Genomic DNA, 17,741 nt, shown 5'->3' with positions numbered 1-17,741 from the left:
TCTCTTCCTCTTTCTCACTCTGTCTTTTCCTTCCTCTTTCTCTAAAAATCAATGGGAACATATCCTTGGGCAAGGATTAACGACAAAACAAAGGAGATGGAAGAGAGTGGTATTAATAGTATCCACTGGAAATGACACTTGAGAGGTCAGGTCGAAGATATCATCAGTACTTTGCAGTGCTAAGGTAGAAATCAGATAGCAGGAGATTGAGGAATAAATAAAAGGTGAAATAGTGGAGAAAGTGGATGTATTCTGGAAGCTTAGCTCTAAAGGAAAATGAAATTGCCATAGTTTTTGTTTGAATATTATTTTGAGCTTGATTATTTGCTGAGGGAAAAAACACACACACACACACACACACACACACACACACACACTGGAGTTGTAGAAAATATGATAACTGATATAGCTGAAAGAGAGATTAGAATCAAAGTTGTATGGAGTAGACACGGTTGGTACATTTGTCCCTTTTTCTGCCTCAGTGAGAAAAGTGTCTCTTTGTAGAGGGTTGAGAAGTAAGCTTTAGAAATTTAGCTAGTGAAGGCAAGGAGGAAAATAACTTTAACCAGAGAATGCAAATGCAAATAAAGCTGAGGGAACTGACACATGATGGCTGCCATTTTTTCTGTGAAAAATGAAGTAATATGATCAAGTAAGAGAACAGAGTGAAGGTTTGGAATAGACACTGAGGAGAATGTGGAGGGTGTGTAAATAGCATGATCAAGTAGTATTTTGGCCAGGGAATGTATACCCCAAGTGTGCCCCAATCCACACGATCATGTAGATTTTTTTAAAGCAGGAGTCAGTCCAGGTGTAGGACTGATAGGTGTTTCTGTGGGGGACGAAAAAGACAGCAGGATACACAGGAGCAAAAGTGTTGGCAAGGGCATGGTTGAAACCTATCTCCCACCCCCAGGTTTTTCATTAGTCAAAACATTTAGCATCTTGAACAGAGACTCTTTTTTTCTTTTCTGGGGCCTAGGATGAGTCCCTTATATTCAGAAGACATTCAGATATTTTTGAATGAGTAAATTAATAAACAAAATTGGACTCTGCTAAACATTTCTGAATACAAGAATTAGGCTTAAATTTTTATCTACTAGAGACGACTATATTGATTATATCAAAGCATTAGAATTCTGTCCCAAGAGTTACATCCTGTAATTTGCTCAAAATAATTAGATTGACACCAAACTCTAATAAGATCCATTTTCTGTAACACAAAACTTTATTAGAATAAAAATACATATACAGTATTCAACATTAAAATTACTTCATATTACATGTAGGTTTTACCTCTGTTAGTTTTTAATGTCTTTAAAGTCTGCACTTTAAATAATTTGCACATCTGTAAACAAATCTTAGATTACCAAAAGGTGTAATATATCCATTCGATGCTGAATATCAAAATTTAGAGATGGGAACTGGTAGTTATATCCTATTGCACTAAATATTTCTATACAATTATAATCAGAGAAGAAAAAGAGACGAAAATAAATCACTTGAAATGAGGTAAGTTGTATGGAAAGGTTTTTAGTAGCAAACATCACCACTGTTGAGATGAGAGTATTAAAAACATTCATGGAAAATTTACTTAAATGTTTGTATAGTCTAGGTTATTTTTTTAACAAATAAAAATTACCAAAATTCATTAGAAAAAGAGACAATTATCTGGTTCTACTTAAGATTTGTGAATATTCATTAAGAAAAAAGAAATGATACTATCATTCACAAGTGTAACAAAAAGTAAAAAAAAAAAAAAAGTGAAGATTAGGACTAACAGTTCAAGCTGCCTTTTGGAAAGAAAATTAAAAACAGAGGTAGATGGTTAAATATTAGTGGCCAAGTTACTATATGCTTGAAGCCAAATAGCAAATAAATTTAGGAGCAGAAAGTAAGACATAGCACAAGTTATTTTCCTTGTAACAAAGAAAATGAAGGCTTAAGACCCCTGTTAAGGATATGATTGTTTAAAGCACTATAGTTCATGCACTTCTTAAAGCAGGAAAATGAACCTTGTCCCTACGCCACAAGCCCCATCGAGTGTGGTCAGTCAAAGTAGGACTGTAGGGTGCCTCGGCGCCGGACATCGCAGGTCCAGCAGTGGAAGCCTCCTCCCAGGGAATTGGCACTACGAATGTTAACCTTAATGGTACTGATACCTGCATTGAACGAGAGAGACGTGGCCAGTTAGATGGATTCACATGCAGAGTCTCCTATAGGAAGTAAGCCTAAAGAGGGCAGGAAGCCTACAGTTCTGATCCTTAGGTCTATGCCAACCCAGGGGAGTCTTTCAATTTTATTTTCACCAATTATAGTTTATCTGATCTGTTCCACTGCTTATATAAAACAGTCACCAAAACGTCAGCAAAGATTCTGAACTCTATTTTGTGCCACTGACTATTCACAAGACAATAGGTAGGATGAGCAGATATGTCTATCAAATGTTCAAAAAACAAGCAAGCACTAACATTTCAAGGCCTTTAGAATTATTCTGTAACTATTTTGCCAGACTGCTTCTAATTTTACCAGGTGAATTGAGTAGGAAAAGTATAATTTACCCAACCTGAAAAGTTGACTTTACTTACACACAAGCAAAGTTTTTTTGTGTGTTTTTTTTTTAAAGCCAAGATAGGCCCAAAGTTAGGCCTCATGTGGCAGTAAGCCAGGTTGGGTGAACCCGAAATTTTCTTTTCTTTTTTTTCCTTTTTTTAAAAAAATATATTTTATTGATTTTTTACAGAGAGGAAGAGAGAGGGATAGAGAGTTAGAAACATCGATGAGAGAGAAACATCGATCAGCTGCCTCTTGCACACCCCCTACCAGGGATGTGCCCACAACCAAGGTACATGCCCTTGACCGGAATTGAACCTGGGACCTTTCAGTCTGCAGGCCAACACTCTATCCACTGAGCCAAACCGGTTAGGGCCATACAAGCAAAGTTTATCTGATATGACTGATTTTATACCAGGCCACCTTAAGGAAACATTGAAACAGAACTCATATTTTCATATCTGGTTGTATGGTCATACCGGTTCCAAAGGTACTGAGACAATCAATTAGTTTAATCTGGCACTATTTGTACTGACAAGGCCACGATGTGCCAAATCAACCAGTGGTATTTAGGAAGAATCTGTTGTGGTTGGCATAATGGGGTTTTAAAAAGAAAATCTGTTCTCCTCCCTCAAGGAGAGGGGGGAAAATCAGCTACAGAGTCACTAAAGGTTCCATTGGTATGGTCAGGCAGGGGAAGGCAGCAGGAGCCATCGGAAAGACTTACCTGAGAAAGTGAGACTGAGCAGGGCTTTGAAGAGTAAGAGTAGGTAGGACAGAGGTAAGGAGTAGGCTTGGGATAAGGGGTGAGCTTTCAAATACAAGCATATGTTTCCTGATAGATGTAGCTATCTTACTCAGATTTCTAGATCCATATTAATCCTGAATTGGAGAAAATTCAATTACTTGAAAAGGTTTGCTTAACGAGTTCCCTGTGTCTAAAAAGACTTTATTACAAAAAAAAAATTTGTAAATCAGATCTTTGGTACTTGATAATATTTTAAGTTGAGAAATAATAAAGTCTTAATGGATAAAGAAACTGAACCCAAGCAATTGGGTTACTTAATGAAGGTGGGGGTGGGAGACGCATAGCATTAGGGTTAAATCATTAGATTGGGCTCAGTCTGACTCTGATAGGCCAATTCTTTTTATACTGATATTAGAGGCCCGATGCACGAAATTCCTGCAAGAGTAGGACCTTCTTCCCCCGGCTGCCAGCAGGCACCCAGAACCTGGGCTTTCCTTGAAGCCCTGACTTTGTCTGGAAGATTTTTCAGAAGGACATCTGGTTTAATTAGCATATTATACCTTTATTATTATAGATTACATTAAGGAGAGATGTGTTAAAAGGGTCAAACATTTTTTCGGGGTAGTGCACCTGAAATAAATCAAAACATGACTCAATGACAACAAGTGGACTACCTGGCTTTATTTAACACTCAAGATATGTCAAGTATGTTAAGAGTGATCAACACACATACTTCTGTACTCTATATAACAGCTATATGAAAATCCCTTCTTTCAACACTTTCCTCCATAGTATTAGAATACCTGGTCCATATTTTGAATATTAGGATAAGCAAACTCCTACCTAAATAAAAATCAGTTTTACTTTTTAGTTCAAAGATGATTTACTGACATCCTCTATTGCATTTCATTACTTTGTTCACTGTGCTTATCATACATATAAGTCACTTATGTGTCAGTACCCTTATGTCATTTATAATATGTAATTACATTAAATTATTTTAAAGTACCCTCAACAATTTCTTGTTTGGGGAAGGGCTGAATAATGTATATGCTCAACTACAAAGGGGCAGTTCTCCACACATGGCCCCCCGGAGGTTAGGGAAGTCATAGAAGATGGGTACACTTATTGCTAGGGGGGAGACTGAGGAGCCTGGGATGCATCTCCAACCTTTTGAGGTTATGTTGTTGAAAACAAAAATATTGTTCATCTACAAAATAACAACTTGGTACCTCGAAAAGGAACAGAAAAGGAATTAGATAAAGCATACATCAAACCTAGCTTGTCATTTCTTCAGTTCTTCATATATGACAACATGCTTCATATATTGTACATACCCAGCTTTTCAAACATCTTTTGAATTGGGACCTCATTGGCATCCACCATAACACGTTTTTCATCTAGCATTAACACATTCATGGAAAGCCATTTGGATGACATCCAGAGTGGGTGATCTAAAAATAGCAACAACTTTTAAATTGTGTCTGTAATCATTTTTATTTAAATCAAGGATTTGAAAGTGAAGAACATTAAAGTGACAGTTCAATTTTCAGAGTTCACTTTCCCTCCAAAATTTTTATCTTAAGGCCATGTATAAATGTTATAAATCAATTTATACTCATTACACATGTGGATTTCACTTTGTTTTATTTACGAAGTCATTTCTTGCTTTATGAGATGTTATTTTATACTGATTTCCCCATCTTTTCCCTTTCACTTTCCGTGGAAGGAGAGGGTAAACACACGTGCAGCTTTGTTTTAGTCTCCGTGGTTCTAAGCGCCAGTTCATTCCTTACTGGGGAAATGTTTTCTCTGAATTTCTAAAAATTTGGGCTGCTATCTATAGGTGAAAGATTCTTGGTCACTGAAGTAATCATTTTAGTCTGTGAGCACATAAAAGTAAACATACCATCTGGAATGACTGGTATTGGAGGAGTAACTATGGTCCATCCTGCTTTCTTGAAAAGATCAATCTGCAAGACCGAAAAAAAAACAAAGAGGCTTTCACCTATATATACTATTCTTATCATTCTTGGTCTCTAGTAGCCTTTGTGATTAATAATTATTTTTGAGAAGCTATCTTCTCAATTGTCAATATAAAGAAATTAAATTTTCAAGACTTTGGATGATTTTCTCTGAATCCTAATTAAAATTATACAAAAAATCCCCAGATTACCAGATTAAAGTTTAAAAATAACAGAAATGTTAAAGCTTTTAAAAATATTCTTGTGCTTTTCTCGGGTTCAGAAATTTTAAAATGCCAAAGACACTTTTTTTGAGAAATTCTCTTGAAAGAAAATGAAAATATTTTCTATTTAGTTATAAGAAAACAAAAATGTGACTGTCAATCCCATAGTCTGTCCACTTCATAGTCTATCACTTTGTATCTATGACCATGGTATAAAGACAAATTAAGAACCCTAATTATACTTAGTGACCTATTTATTATAACTCAGCTGTCCCTATGTTCACTTACCCACTTACTAGTAGTATAGCAATGAATTATATTGAAATGAATAACTAATCTTGGTCATTTTGTCTAAATTTATGGGATAAAAATGGAGAGTGACATGGTAAAATAGTGATTTTAAAAACATGTACTAAAGCCTAGCAAATAACAGAACCACTCGCCAATCACCCAATTGGAAGTAGAGGGCAACAGGCGGAAGTAAGAGGCTCAGGTGATGGGGACAGATCAGTTGCAATGCAGCGGCTCTGCTCCTCCCCCTGGGGTGGAGCCGGCTGAAGGAGGCCTGACCCACTAGAGAGGGAAGATACCCACCGCCCAGGGGCAGTGGCACTGTCCCAGATGTGCAGGGATCATCTTGTTTGCAATGCAGCTGCAATTGGAACCTTACCCATGGTTTTGCTTTCTGGGATTTCAGTTACCTGAGGTCAACTATGGTCTGAAAATATTAAATGGAAAATTCCAGGTATTTTGAGAGAGAAAGAGACCACATTCACATAACTTTTGTTACAATATACTGTTATCATTGTTCTATTTTATTATTAGTTTTATTGTTGATTTCTTTCTGTGCCTATTATATAAATTAAACTACTATAGGTATATATGTATAGGGAAAATATAGTATATATATATATATAGGGTTCAGTACTATCCATGGTTTTAGGCATCCACAGGGGGTCTTGGAATGTATCCCTGTGGATGAAAGGGAGCTATTGTAATACTACTTTGTTTTAAAAAAAAACACATACATATGTGCACAAGCTGGAGGCTCTCACAGCACAGCCAAAGTCTGATGACACTACACTGTATATGTCTGAGTGTTGGATATCTTGTAGTAAATATAACAAGCAATCTAATTTCAATTATAATACTGTTGAATATTGCTGAATTTGTCATTTAAAACCAGTAGGATTCATGGAAGTGCTTAAAATAAAAGTGGCAATGACTTCCATTGCTAGACTCTATTACTTTTCCAGAGTCCTAACAACTTCCTTACCTGATGACACGGTCGGTCCGGGTTGGAAAGCACAAGACCAGGTCCAATGATATTGAAGGTGGCATCAATATGCATTGGATTAGGATCTTTAAAGGAGATGATATGCACTTTGTAGTGTGGAGCAAGATGCCTACGCATCCATTCAATGCCCAGGTAGTTTGTAACCTGAAAACAAAAGGAAGACATAAATCAGGAAACTAAAAATAGGATGGAAATATTTGAATTTGGAAATAAAAAAATACAATAACAAAAGGTGTGGAATTTCAGAGGCATCCTTTATCAACCTGGCTTCTCTGTGCAAAAATATCTCTTCCAGCTCGAATAAAGTCAGCAGCATCAAAGCATGGCTCAAATTCAGTCGTTACAAATTTTCCCTGAGCAGCCAACTTGTGTCTGTCTTCTACAGAATGGATGGGGTAATCCTAATTGGAACAAGAATGAACACACACAATGCATTGGTTCATGAGAAAACTATTTATAGGGCATTTTTTATTAAGAAAATTCAATTCATTTATCACCATCATTTCCCAACATACTACTACCCTAAAACATGTAAGATGTAGGCACATGCTAACCAAACCAAAAAAATTAAAAAAATAACTAACAACAAAAAATGGCATGACAGCATTTTCCTGATACTTAGAAGCAAGTGGTACAGAGGCAGTAATGTTTCTGAAAATATTCCGTGACCCATAATTGATTTATGTACCTACCTACAATATTGACTGTCAAAAGGATGAAGTCATTCTGTTCTTTTAGAAAAGGAATTTGGTCCTGAGCCTTACTCCTTCCATAAAATGAGATGTCATGTTTCCCTGCCAAATTTGATTGGGTGTGGTAGAATGAATTTATTATTTATTTCTGTCTTTAAACCCCTGGAAGAAGTTTGGGGTTTTTTTTTAATTCTTTCTATAAATGATCAAATCATACATTATCTAATAAGGGGCATATACTCCCTTTTATGTGAATTTAGCCTGTAGACCAAATTCTTTTTCTAGAGCAGAATGGAGTGTAGTGACTTTTCTCTCTCCACCGATGACTCAGGCAAATTTTGCTGCTCCCTGTAATGGAATGATACTATTTCCTCATGGGGTGGTTGTGAAGTATACAAAGGACTGAGGATGTAAATAAAGTCCTTAGTTCAAGACCTGACACATAGTAAGCACCAAATAAGTATTAGCCATTACAACTATTATTATCACAATATCATTTACTCTTATTTTCATCATAAAATGCATAACAAATACAAGGTATCAGAGAATCTCCATCTCACTGTGGATCATTTAGAAACGTTACTAATAAGCACACCTATAATTTGGGACTTACCTGGTCATAAAGTTCATCAGCCATTGTGGGCTTAGGAGCTGTTGTCCACTTGGCGCCACGGTGGAAGTAGTCTTTGATAATTGATCGGTATGCACGGTACTCAAAGAATCGAGCTCGCCATGCCATGGGAGCCTCAATAATCTCATTGCCCACAACCATCAAGATGTCCCGAGGCATCGCACCATATAAACCTATCGGACCGAAAGTTCCACAATAGCCTTAGTAATGCTAATTGCCAAGACAGAGAAGTCTATATAATATGATCCCATTTTTCGGTAAAAAAAAAATTTACAGAAAATCTGTATGTGTGAATGTATATAATTATGTGCAAGTGAAAAAAATGTGGAATGATAGATACTAGACTGTTAACATGAATTCTGTGTGAGGATCCTGAAGCCAAACCAAAACAAAGAAAAAAGTGAAGCAGTAAGATGCTTGTTCAAAATGGTCTTGAACCCCAAGTTTCCACCTTTTGAAAGCTTTTTTCTTGCTACACAGAAACAGAATTCTTCAGGGAATATCAATATGATAAGATAAAAGTTGGGACAGGATAGCTTCTAGAACTGTGAATTAGACTGAACTCAGGCACAAGAAAAATCATGTAGTGGTGTCAATTAAAAAAAGGGGGGATGTTTCTGTTCCTCTCTTAACTTCGGTTCTTGAGGAAAATTAAATAGAATCCACTCTTCTTATGTAAGAAAATTATCAGGAAGTTGAGAAAAGTGGATTCTTTCAAGGAGATCCCAGATTTACAATGAATTTTGAATGTATACAACTTAATCATATCAAAAAGAACCAAACTGTTCCTAAGTAGTCCTTACAGTTTTGAAGAATTATTAAAACAAAGGAACCTCTGAGAAATGATTAGAGTTTTCTCCTTACACATTAAGAAAGAAGTTAAAAATGAAGACACTAGCAATTTAGGGATCTAACATCACTTACCCGTAGACTCAAAATCAGGAGTTTTATACTTTAAGGACCAGTCAATGGGGTCAGGCCTCCTCACTGTCACTCCTTCCATTTTTAAAATATTGCACATTTCTTCAATTTCAGCAACAGCCTTTTTCAAATGATCTTTGGGAAAATAATGGCCTCCATGCTTCTGGTAAAATGGCCAGTACTTTTCATATGTGTTGGCCTAGAAGCAGAAGAAAGTGAAATACAGAAGAAAAATATGACTCATGATAGATTTATAGGTGGTAAACCATAATTTGTATAGCTTAACAGAATTGAGACTTAAGACCACGTCTCATCCAGTGTTGGACCCCAGCATGGACACAGTGCTTCTCTGGGAAGACATTCAATATTTGTTGAATGAAGAAGTTTAAATCCCCTTGATGTTTAAGAGACAACTGAATGGAAAACAGTTGAATGCTTTTAAAAAGGCCCAATCAATTTGCTAAAAATTACTGTTAAATTAGGGTAGATACAACAGTAAAATATTTCAAAAGTATAAAAATCTAGAGGATTCTTCATTGAGATTGTTTTGCATGTGGCTAAGTTTTCAGTTAATTTAAAGAAATACATTGAGAAATATAGGTGATGCATATGAATGTAACCTATCAAAATAGATGAAGCAGAATTCCAATCAGAAGATCCAAAGATAAGAAAAAGCCTGTGACCTTCACCAAAAGGTTGGCAAAGCAATGTACATTTATATATTTTAGTTTTATAAAATGTTTAAAGCCAGTATTTAAAAAATATGTCCATATATCATTGAATAAGTGACCAATTACCAATCCTGATCATGTCAGTTAAGAAGGTTGCCATCACAGATCAGACAATTTCAGATAGTGGTAAGTGCTTTCAAGAAGGGAAAACTGAGTAAGGAAATATAGTTTGTCTACATGTCTAACTCTTTAATGTCAAAGACGGTGTCTTTTCCAGATTTTTGGCTATACTCTCATCTTTACCTCAGCCTAATAAATATCAAACATATGGAAGCAGACCTGCCTCTTCTTAGTTCAGTATCTAGGTTCACATCAGTTAGGCTGGAGCTGAACCTGCTGGAGAAAGATTAGGAATCTAACTAACAGGTCTTTAGCAAACATGAAGAATGTCAGTAAGCTTTAAAACAGGGATTGGCAAACTAAAGTCCATGGGTTAAATCTGCCCTCTGCCTGTTTTTGTACATAAAGTGTTATGGGAACATACACACATTCCTTTACACATTGTCTGTGGTTGTTTTGCACTCCAATGGCAGAGCTGAGCGTGGGTACTTACGCAACAGAGACCTATGGTCTGCAAAGGCTGAAATATTTATTTGGTCCTACATAGAAAAGTTTACCAACCCCTGTCTAAAGTATGAATTGCTTTACTTTTGAAGATCTATAGGTAAACAATAGACTCAATATCTAGCCCCAGAAAAATGTTATCAGTATTAAAAATTTGAGTACTTCTTTTTTCATTAAAATTTTTTTAAAAAAATATATTTCATTGATTTTTTACAGAGAGGAAGGAAGAGGGATAGAGAGTTAGAAACATTGATCAGCTGCCTCCTGCAACCCCCCACTGGGGATATGCCCGCAACCAAGGTACATGCCCTTGACCGGAATCGAACCTGGGACCCTTCAGTCCGCAGGCTGACGCTCTATCCACTGAGCCAAACCAGTTAGGGCTTCATTAAAATTTTTTAATGTTGACACTATTGCAGATGCGCCTCATTCCCTGCGCCCACCCATCCCCCCCATAGCCCACTTTCACCTACTCCCTCTTCCCCCTTCTTTGGTCTTCACCACACTATTGTCCCTGTTCATGGTGTATGCATATGTTTTTTAGCTAATCCTCTCACCTTCTTTATCCAGTTACCCCTACCCCCTCCCTTCTGGCACCCGCCAGTCTGTTCCATGTATCTATGTATTTTTTAGGATCAATCCACTCCTTTAAAAAACAAAACAAAAGCACTCCACTGTTGTCTACGCCTAGGAAGTCCTGCAGCAGCAACCAGAAGGAGAGGATAATAATGACTCTTTATATTCCTCTCAGACACATTCTGGTACTCCATCCATTCACCACTTCTTCCTTCTCATGCCAGGCACATCTCTTATAATCCACTTGGGCACAAGAAGCCTTTGAAAATTTAACACTGGGTCACGGCAGGTGCACAGCCATGTCGTCTTGCCAGTCACATTCCAACGTAGCCTATGTGACTATTTGTGCAGATCAAAGCTTGCCTAAACAAATATAAAGTAAACTTCCCCGGGAGAAACAAATTATTTGAACAAGTGTGACTTGTATAGCTCATACTCTGGCTAAGGTTGGACAAAGTCCAGATGATCAGGGTACATTGTATTTTCCAGGAGATGGTTGGAAACCATTTACACTTCCTTTATAACCCTGCTAAATGAGTTATCAATCATTTACCAAGTGTCTGCAAGATAAAAAACACACACTAAAACACTGTTTTTAATAATGTTGTGGAGATGTGGCTGTATTCCTAGAAACTTTATAGTTTTTCAGAGCCTAAAATCTTTCAGCAGGGATTGCCAAATCGATTTTAAATACAGTCTTTGGAAGGCTAGGAAACCTCAATAGAAATTTCTTATTTATCCAGCTACAAACATATTACATTAACTTTTATAGATTTTATACTTCATAAAAGGCCTTTTATCAAAGGCTTTATAAAAAATAAAAGCAAAACAAAAAGCACATATTTGATGGAAAGTATTAATTATATTTTGCAGAATTAAAAAGCCATATAGGTTTTAAAAATTGTGTTTTCTGACAACATAAAGTTTAGCTAGCACTTACATCTTCCCACATATTTTATGCTGTAATTGCATATAAATAATTTACTACATTGTTTTATCTTTCATTGTTCCTACAACTGATTAATACATCGGTATCATTTTCCTCCAACTAGAAGATGGTAAGGCCTTGCCGCCAGGGATCATGCATGTCTTAGATTTGCTTTCTGCTCCCTCAATACCTCGTTTTTAGTATGTGGCATAAAGCAGAAATATCCAGACAAATAAATGAAATCAATACTGCTAATGCTACTAATATCTACAACTATTATACCTCCAGTGTACTTTCATAATGTAATTAGCAAACTGGATCCATACAACTACAACGAGTTACGGTTTTGTCCTTTAAAATACTTAACATGTAACCTTTTACCTTCATATTTAATTGTGTTAGGTAGATATCAAACTTCTTAATACCTTGATTTGACAGAGGCCCAGAAATTTGTGGAATTTTGCACAAGGTAAAACCACTGATTAACTGAGACTAGTTATCAATCTTTATCAAATACCTAATTCAATCCCAGTCTCCTGATTTCAGCCTGGTTCACTTCCCACATCCCATGAAATTACAAAGTCCAAAGTTAGAAGTCAAGGAACATAAAACTAAAAATAATGTCTGAGAATTCTGATTACATAATATCACATAGTATGAAAGTCAGTAATTTTAAAGACAAGTAGAAGGATGGGGGGAAAGGGGAGACATATGTAATACTCTTTGTAATACTTCAAGAAATAAAAATTATTTAAAAAAAAAAGAAATTGAAATTTAACTTCACCAAATTAAAATGATTAGGGCCCTGACTGGTTTGGCTCAGTGGATGGAGAGTCAGCCTGTGGACTGAAGGGTCCCAGGTTTGATTCCAGTCAAGGGCATGTACCTTGGTTGCGGGCACATCCCCAGTAGCGGGTGTGCAGGAGGCAGCTGATCGATGTTTCTCTCTATCCCTCTCCCTTCCTTTCTGTAGAAAATCAATAAAATATATTTAAAAATAAAAATAAAATGATTAGGGGATGGGACATCTTTGCAAGAAAGGATTTTAAAAAGATCTTGCCTTTTAAAACATGTGGCCCTGGTTGGTAGGAGCATCGTTCTATACATGGAAAGGCCAAGGGTTCAATTCCTGGTCAGGGCACATGCTTTGGTTTCTGGTTCAATCCCCTGGCCCAGGTCCGGGCACATGCCGGAGGCAACCAATCAATATTCTCCGTCACATTGATGGTTCTCTCTCTCTCCGTCCCTTCCCTTCTCTCTAAAATTCATTGGAAACTGTCCTCAGGTGAGGATAAAAAAAATTAAGACATGTTGATGACATAGAAATTAATCTGTTCTTCAAAATCAGAACCAAAGATAAGTTTCAGAACAATTAGAAGTTTGTTACTTTTCTTACTCTGTCTTCAAGGTCTAACTCAAGAATCATTTTCTTCTAGAAGACTTTCCAACTATTCTGCACCTGGTCATTGCTTTTTCCTTAGCTCTCCTGTAACTTCAGTTCAACTGTCTTCTCAGTTGGTTGGCATAAGATACTTAGTATTAGTCTTCGTTTCTATATGAACATAATCTCTCCAAATACTAAGTTATTTTCTGCTCATACCTCTGGAGCCCTGGTACAATGTAGGCAACATTTCTGATGATGATGACAAGGATGTAAAAGACCTTATTTCCTCAATCCACATTACAAATACAAATGTCAACATTCAGGAGGAATTTAAGTACATTGAAGATATATTTGTAACACATGATTAATGGAAGGGTAGGCTGTGTCTACAATATTGATGGCACTCCCTCAGCTATGGGACCCTTATTCAGTATACAACCTGAACACCAAACCACGGAGGCCCTGGCCATAGGACAGTACAGATGAAGAACACTAGGAGTTTTTAAAAGAGAGATATTACTCGTTACAGGGAAATCCTGTAAGGCTCTGTGGCAGGTGCCGTGGGAGCTAGTCATGGTAAGAGGGGTGCTGGAAGAAGGGTGGAAGAGACCTAGGTGTGAGAAACGGCATGAGGCTTGTTTGGGGACTAGTGAGCAGTCTGGTTTGGCTGCGTATATGGTTATCTTTTAAAGTCTGTCGAAAACCAGGGTGGAATGTTACAGGTGAGAGAGATCCGGTAGGAATGCACATCTGCTAACCTGCCATACTAACACACCCCTAAGATGAGTCAGTGAGTGAAATGGGGAGTCCTGGAAATGCAGACAAGAGCCAAATTGTGAAGGATTTTGAATACCACGAGGACTTCATCCCAAGCAAAGAGGTAGAAAATACAGCAGTGATGAGTAACATGATTGAATTTTGGTTTTTAAAAAATCACTCTGATAGAAGCTGGAAGGTGGTTGGGAGAGAAGAGTGAATAGGGGAGTTAACTGCAATAGTCCAGGCAGTAGATGACAACCTGACCAAAGGTAGCGGCAGAGGATTGGAGGCAAAGTTCACTTTGACAAAAGGCTTGTTAGATCTTGGAGAATGAACGTGGAGGATGTGACTGAAATAGGAACCAAAGATGATTCCTTGGTGTTTCAGCTTGGGTAAATAGGAACGCCAAAAACTGAAAGGAAAAAGTGAAGAAGCGTCCTGTTTAGCAGAGTGACTGGCAGTTGAATTCAAGATGTGCCACGTTTGAGGTCCTGTGGCAACAACCAGTAAGGAGTGAGTGGAACATGCTGATCTGGACAGAGTTCAGGAGAGAAATTGGGGCCCGAGTGGAGGTAGGATCTGAAGCTGTGAGAACAGCTAAGAGAAGAGGCCAGCCCCAGCACTATAGCCAGCGAAAGAAGATGTGAGGAATAGTTAAAGAACTAACATCCCCAGAAAGGAATCTCTCAGAATCCACAGAATTCTGTGTGAATAGTGTCAAATACTGCAGGGATGCCAGTTAAGAGAACTCAAAATCGCCGAAACCGGTTTGGCTCAGTGGATAGAGCGTCGGCCTGCGGACTGAAAGGTCCCAGGTTCGATTCCGGTTAAGGGCATGTACCTGGGTTGCGGGCATATCCCCAGTAGGAGATGTGCAGGAGGCAGCTGATTGATGTTTCTCTCTCATCGATGTTTCTAACTCTCTATCTCTCTCCCTTCCTCTCTGTAAAAAATCAATAAAATATATTAAAAAAAAAAGAAAAAAAAAAAAGAGAGAACTCAAAATCAACCCTGGATTTGGGACTCTGGAGTAAGAAGAGAAAGCAAGTAGAGGAGTGCGGGAGCGAAGCCAGACTGCAGAAGGTGAGGAGTGCCCCCACTTCAGACATGTGAACACCCTTGCTTTACCTTCACCTCCACGGTGAATGGTGGAACACAGGCGTTTTCTGCTCTGCCCACTATCACTTCCTCCAAGGGGTCCCATTCGTTGTAAGAAGAAACCGGGCAGTCCTTGGGCAGAGGATCAGTGGCCTTGTCCTCAGCTGCACAGGAATTCCTGGAGGAAGCCGTAGCTGCCTGGGTGCTCTGGAAAGTTCGCTGCACCCATCCCGTTAAGGTTCTTCCAACCTTCCAAGAACAAAGAAGAGATTATTGTTGGTCAGGTACAGTACTTGGGGCGAGGGGAAGTAGAAGTGGGATGAAAACCCAGGGTAACATAGTGAGACATTTAGAATCCTTTTAGAGAGTTTAAACCAAGATGTTAGTTTATAAGTAGGTACTGGTGTCAGGTGAGTTTTACCTTCCTATTTATTTATACATTATCTTCTTATCTATTATGTTAATTGGCGTAACTCTTTAAAACACCTCAGAAGATGTTGTCCCCAACGATCATAGGCCCCATTTGTATCTCAGAATGGTTTTCTGCAGTCGAGCTTTAATTAAGCAACTGGCCTGCAGATGATGGGTCACCCTCTTCCCAGAAAACCACAGAAAGCTGCTCCGAGTCTCCCTGCCAAGACCAGCTGGGGAGGGAGTCGCCTTTCCTCTTCAGTATTAAAGATTACCAATATTAGATTTTTTTCCCCCAAAGTGAAAATATATAGAGGGCTTTCTCTTTTAAAATAATCAGTTTCAAACCAAAATTTGTTCATTGCTGACACACATTTCACATTCTTTGGCACTTCAATTTTGAGAATAACCAAGTGCCACCTACTCCATTTTACAGATGGTCCATGGCCAAGATAAGGATTCACCTAGGCACAAGTTTAAACAGCTAGAAAGGAGATCTAAGCACTTGGGGGGAAAAGCCTTTTGAAAATGCAGGGCCTTTAAGAATCAAGAGCAGGGAGAGTCCCTCACCACAGGGCAAATCCCAAGTCCCCAAATCTCTATCCTGCCGGGTTAAGGCCTTAGCAAGGAGACAGGAGGGGAGTCAGGGGTGGGGACCAAAGCAAGGAGAGTGACAGCTGTTCTGGAACCAGTTGCCGGGGCTGGCGGGGGAGGGGGGGGGGATGGCCAAACTGCCTCGATAGTCCTGGCTTTACATGCTGGGAGAGTCTGTAAGCGCGTGCTCACACACCAGGGAAGTGGAGGGCGGGGACCGGACAGAAACTCCGGGCACAGACCAAACCCGCTCCAACTTCTCCTCACGACTCAGCATCCATGTTACACTTAGAGTGGGCCTGCCCGCTCCCTCTCCGTCCTAAATCCCCGCTCTGCCTCTTCTCCCGTCCACCCCACACGCATGCCCAACTCTATGCCCACAGAAGGCACTGAACCCCAGTAACAGCACCTTTTTACTAAAAGGTGCTCTTGTCACCCCCGTCCCCTCAGGGCCACAAGCTCCGTTGCGTCCCCTGCGCTGATGGCCACGGGGGCCGGAGACGCGCAGAGACCCGGGGCACCCTCGGGGTGTGTCCCCAGGCCGCGGACCCCGCCAAGCTCGCGGCAGCCAGCAGATTCCTGAAGCCGAGCTTCCCAGAGGGAGCAGAAAGGACCGGGTCTGCAGTGCCGGCTGGGGCAGAGCGAGGCGGACGGCGCACGCACCTGAGACCCGATGTAGTGCACCGCCTCGGCGCCGCGGCTCCCGCCGCGCAGACACCGCACCCGCAGCATCGCGCCGCTCCCGCCTGGTCCGCCCGCCGATGGTCCCTGCGCTGCGCCGCGTCCGCCCGGCCGCCGTCCCGAGAGCGCGCCCGCAGCGGGGTGTCTGGGCACGCGGCCCGCCGCCTTTTGTAGCCTCGCCGCGCCCACCCCCGCCCCCCCTCGCGCCCATTGGCTGCCGGGAACAGGTGGCCGGGCCGCCCCGAATTAGGAATGGTTAGGGACTGTCCCGGGCGCAGAGTCAAGTGCCCGGGGCCTGCCTTTTTTTAGCCAGGCAGGCCTCCGACTGACGGGTGCTGCGCTCAGAGAAGCCCAGCCGGGGTCCCCCCAAGGAGGCCCCCGAGTGTCACAGGGAAGGGGAGAAGCACGTGACTTCAGACGAAGTAAACTCAGTATAGACATCTATTGTTTTAAGTTTACATTTATGGACTTAAGTACAATCACACGTTTAAATTCATCTGTGCGCACTGACCTCGTGTTACTATGAAGGAAACCACCTCGCGTTTAGGCGGCTGCTTAGGGCAACACCGGGAATGAGACTGGAGCGTAAATCAGGCTGGAATTCAGGTCGCTCCGCTCCTGTGGAGGCTGCGCTTGTTAGGTGTTCTGCGGATTTTTGCCAAATAGTTTTGGCCCTGTGCCCCTGGCTTGAGAAACTCGATCATGAAAATAGAGACAAATGCGGCCAGAAGGGAGGAGTACAGACAGTTTCTTCCCTTCCATTTCATGTGTTTACATTTTTTATTCAATCTGATTAAGATACAATTGTTAGGAAAGTAGTTCCCTAGCAGTGCAAAGTCTAAATTGCTGTGGATTTGTGCACAACTAGAGAACTCAGTTTAACATTTAAGTTCCTAGCAGGAGAGGGGTCAGAGAGATTTGAGTATTTCATTTTTCTACATACAAAATAAGTAATTATTCATTTACTTATTTATTTTTTGTTAAT

The 17,741-nt window shown here is 39.8% G+C and overlaps 1 protein-coding gene and 1 long non-coding RNA gene across 2 annotated transcripts in view; one reads left to right on the top strand and one right to left on the bottom strand.

The window, feature by feature from the left end:
- LOC132219697 (uncharacterized) overlaps window positions 1-17,741 on the top strand; it is a 52,354-nt gene that overhangs the window by 34,513 nt on the left and 100 nt on the right. The window lies entirely within an intron of this gene.
- On the bottom strand, window positions 1,206-16,911 carry GATM (glycine amidinotransferase). The gene is made up of 9 exons (XM_059702441.1): window positions 16,739-16,911; window positions 15,101-15,319; window positions 9,034-9,229; window positions 8,092-8,282; window positions 7,050-7,187; window positions 6,766-6,930; window positions 5,211-5,274; window positions 4,639-4,755; window positions 1,206-2,162 (listed from the first exon to the last, which is right to left on the bottom strand). The coding sequence occupies exons 1-9, from the start codon at window positions 16,805-16,807 to the stop codon at window positions 2,050-2,052; spliced, it is 1,272 nt and encodes a 423-aa protein (XP_059558424.1). The 5' UTR covers window positions 16,808-16,911; the 3' UTR covers window positions 1,206-2,049.

This window comes from Myotis daubentonii, chromosome 1 (genome assembly GCF_963259705.1).
Source record: "Myotis daubentonii chromosome 1, mMyoDau2.1, whole genome shotgun sequence".
Lineage (NCBI taxonomy): Eukaryota > Metazoa > Chordata > Mammalia > Chiroptera > Vespertilionidae > Myotis > Myotis daubentonii.
This window is presented reverse-complemented; position numbering and strand designations above follow the sequence as displayed.

Bases quoted from the DNA above. Each gene is read 5' to 3' on its own strand.
- GATM (XM_059702441.1), bottom strand. From the start codon at position 16,807: ATGCTGCGGGTGCGGTGTCTGCGCGGCGGGAGCCGCGGCGCCGAGGCG. The intron at 5,275-6,765 runs GTAAGGAAGTTG...TCGGTCTTGCAG, and splicing joins CGGACCGACCGTGTCATCAG to ATTGATCTTTTCAAGAAAGC. The intron at 4,756-5,210 runs GTATGTTTACTT...TGCTATTTTTAG, and splicing joins AATACCAGTCATTCCAGATG to ATCACCCACTCTGGATGTCA.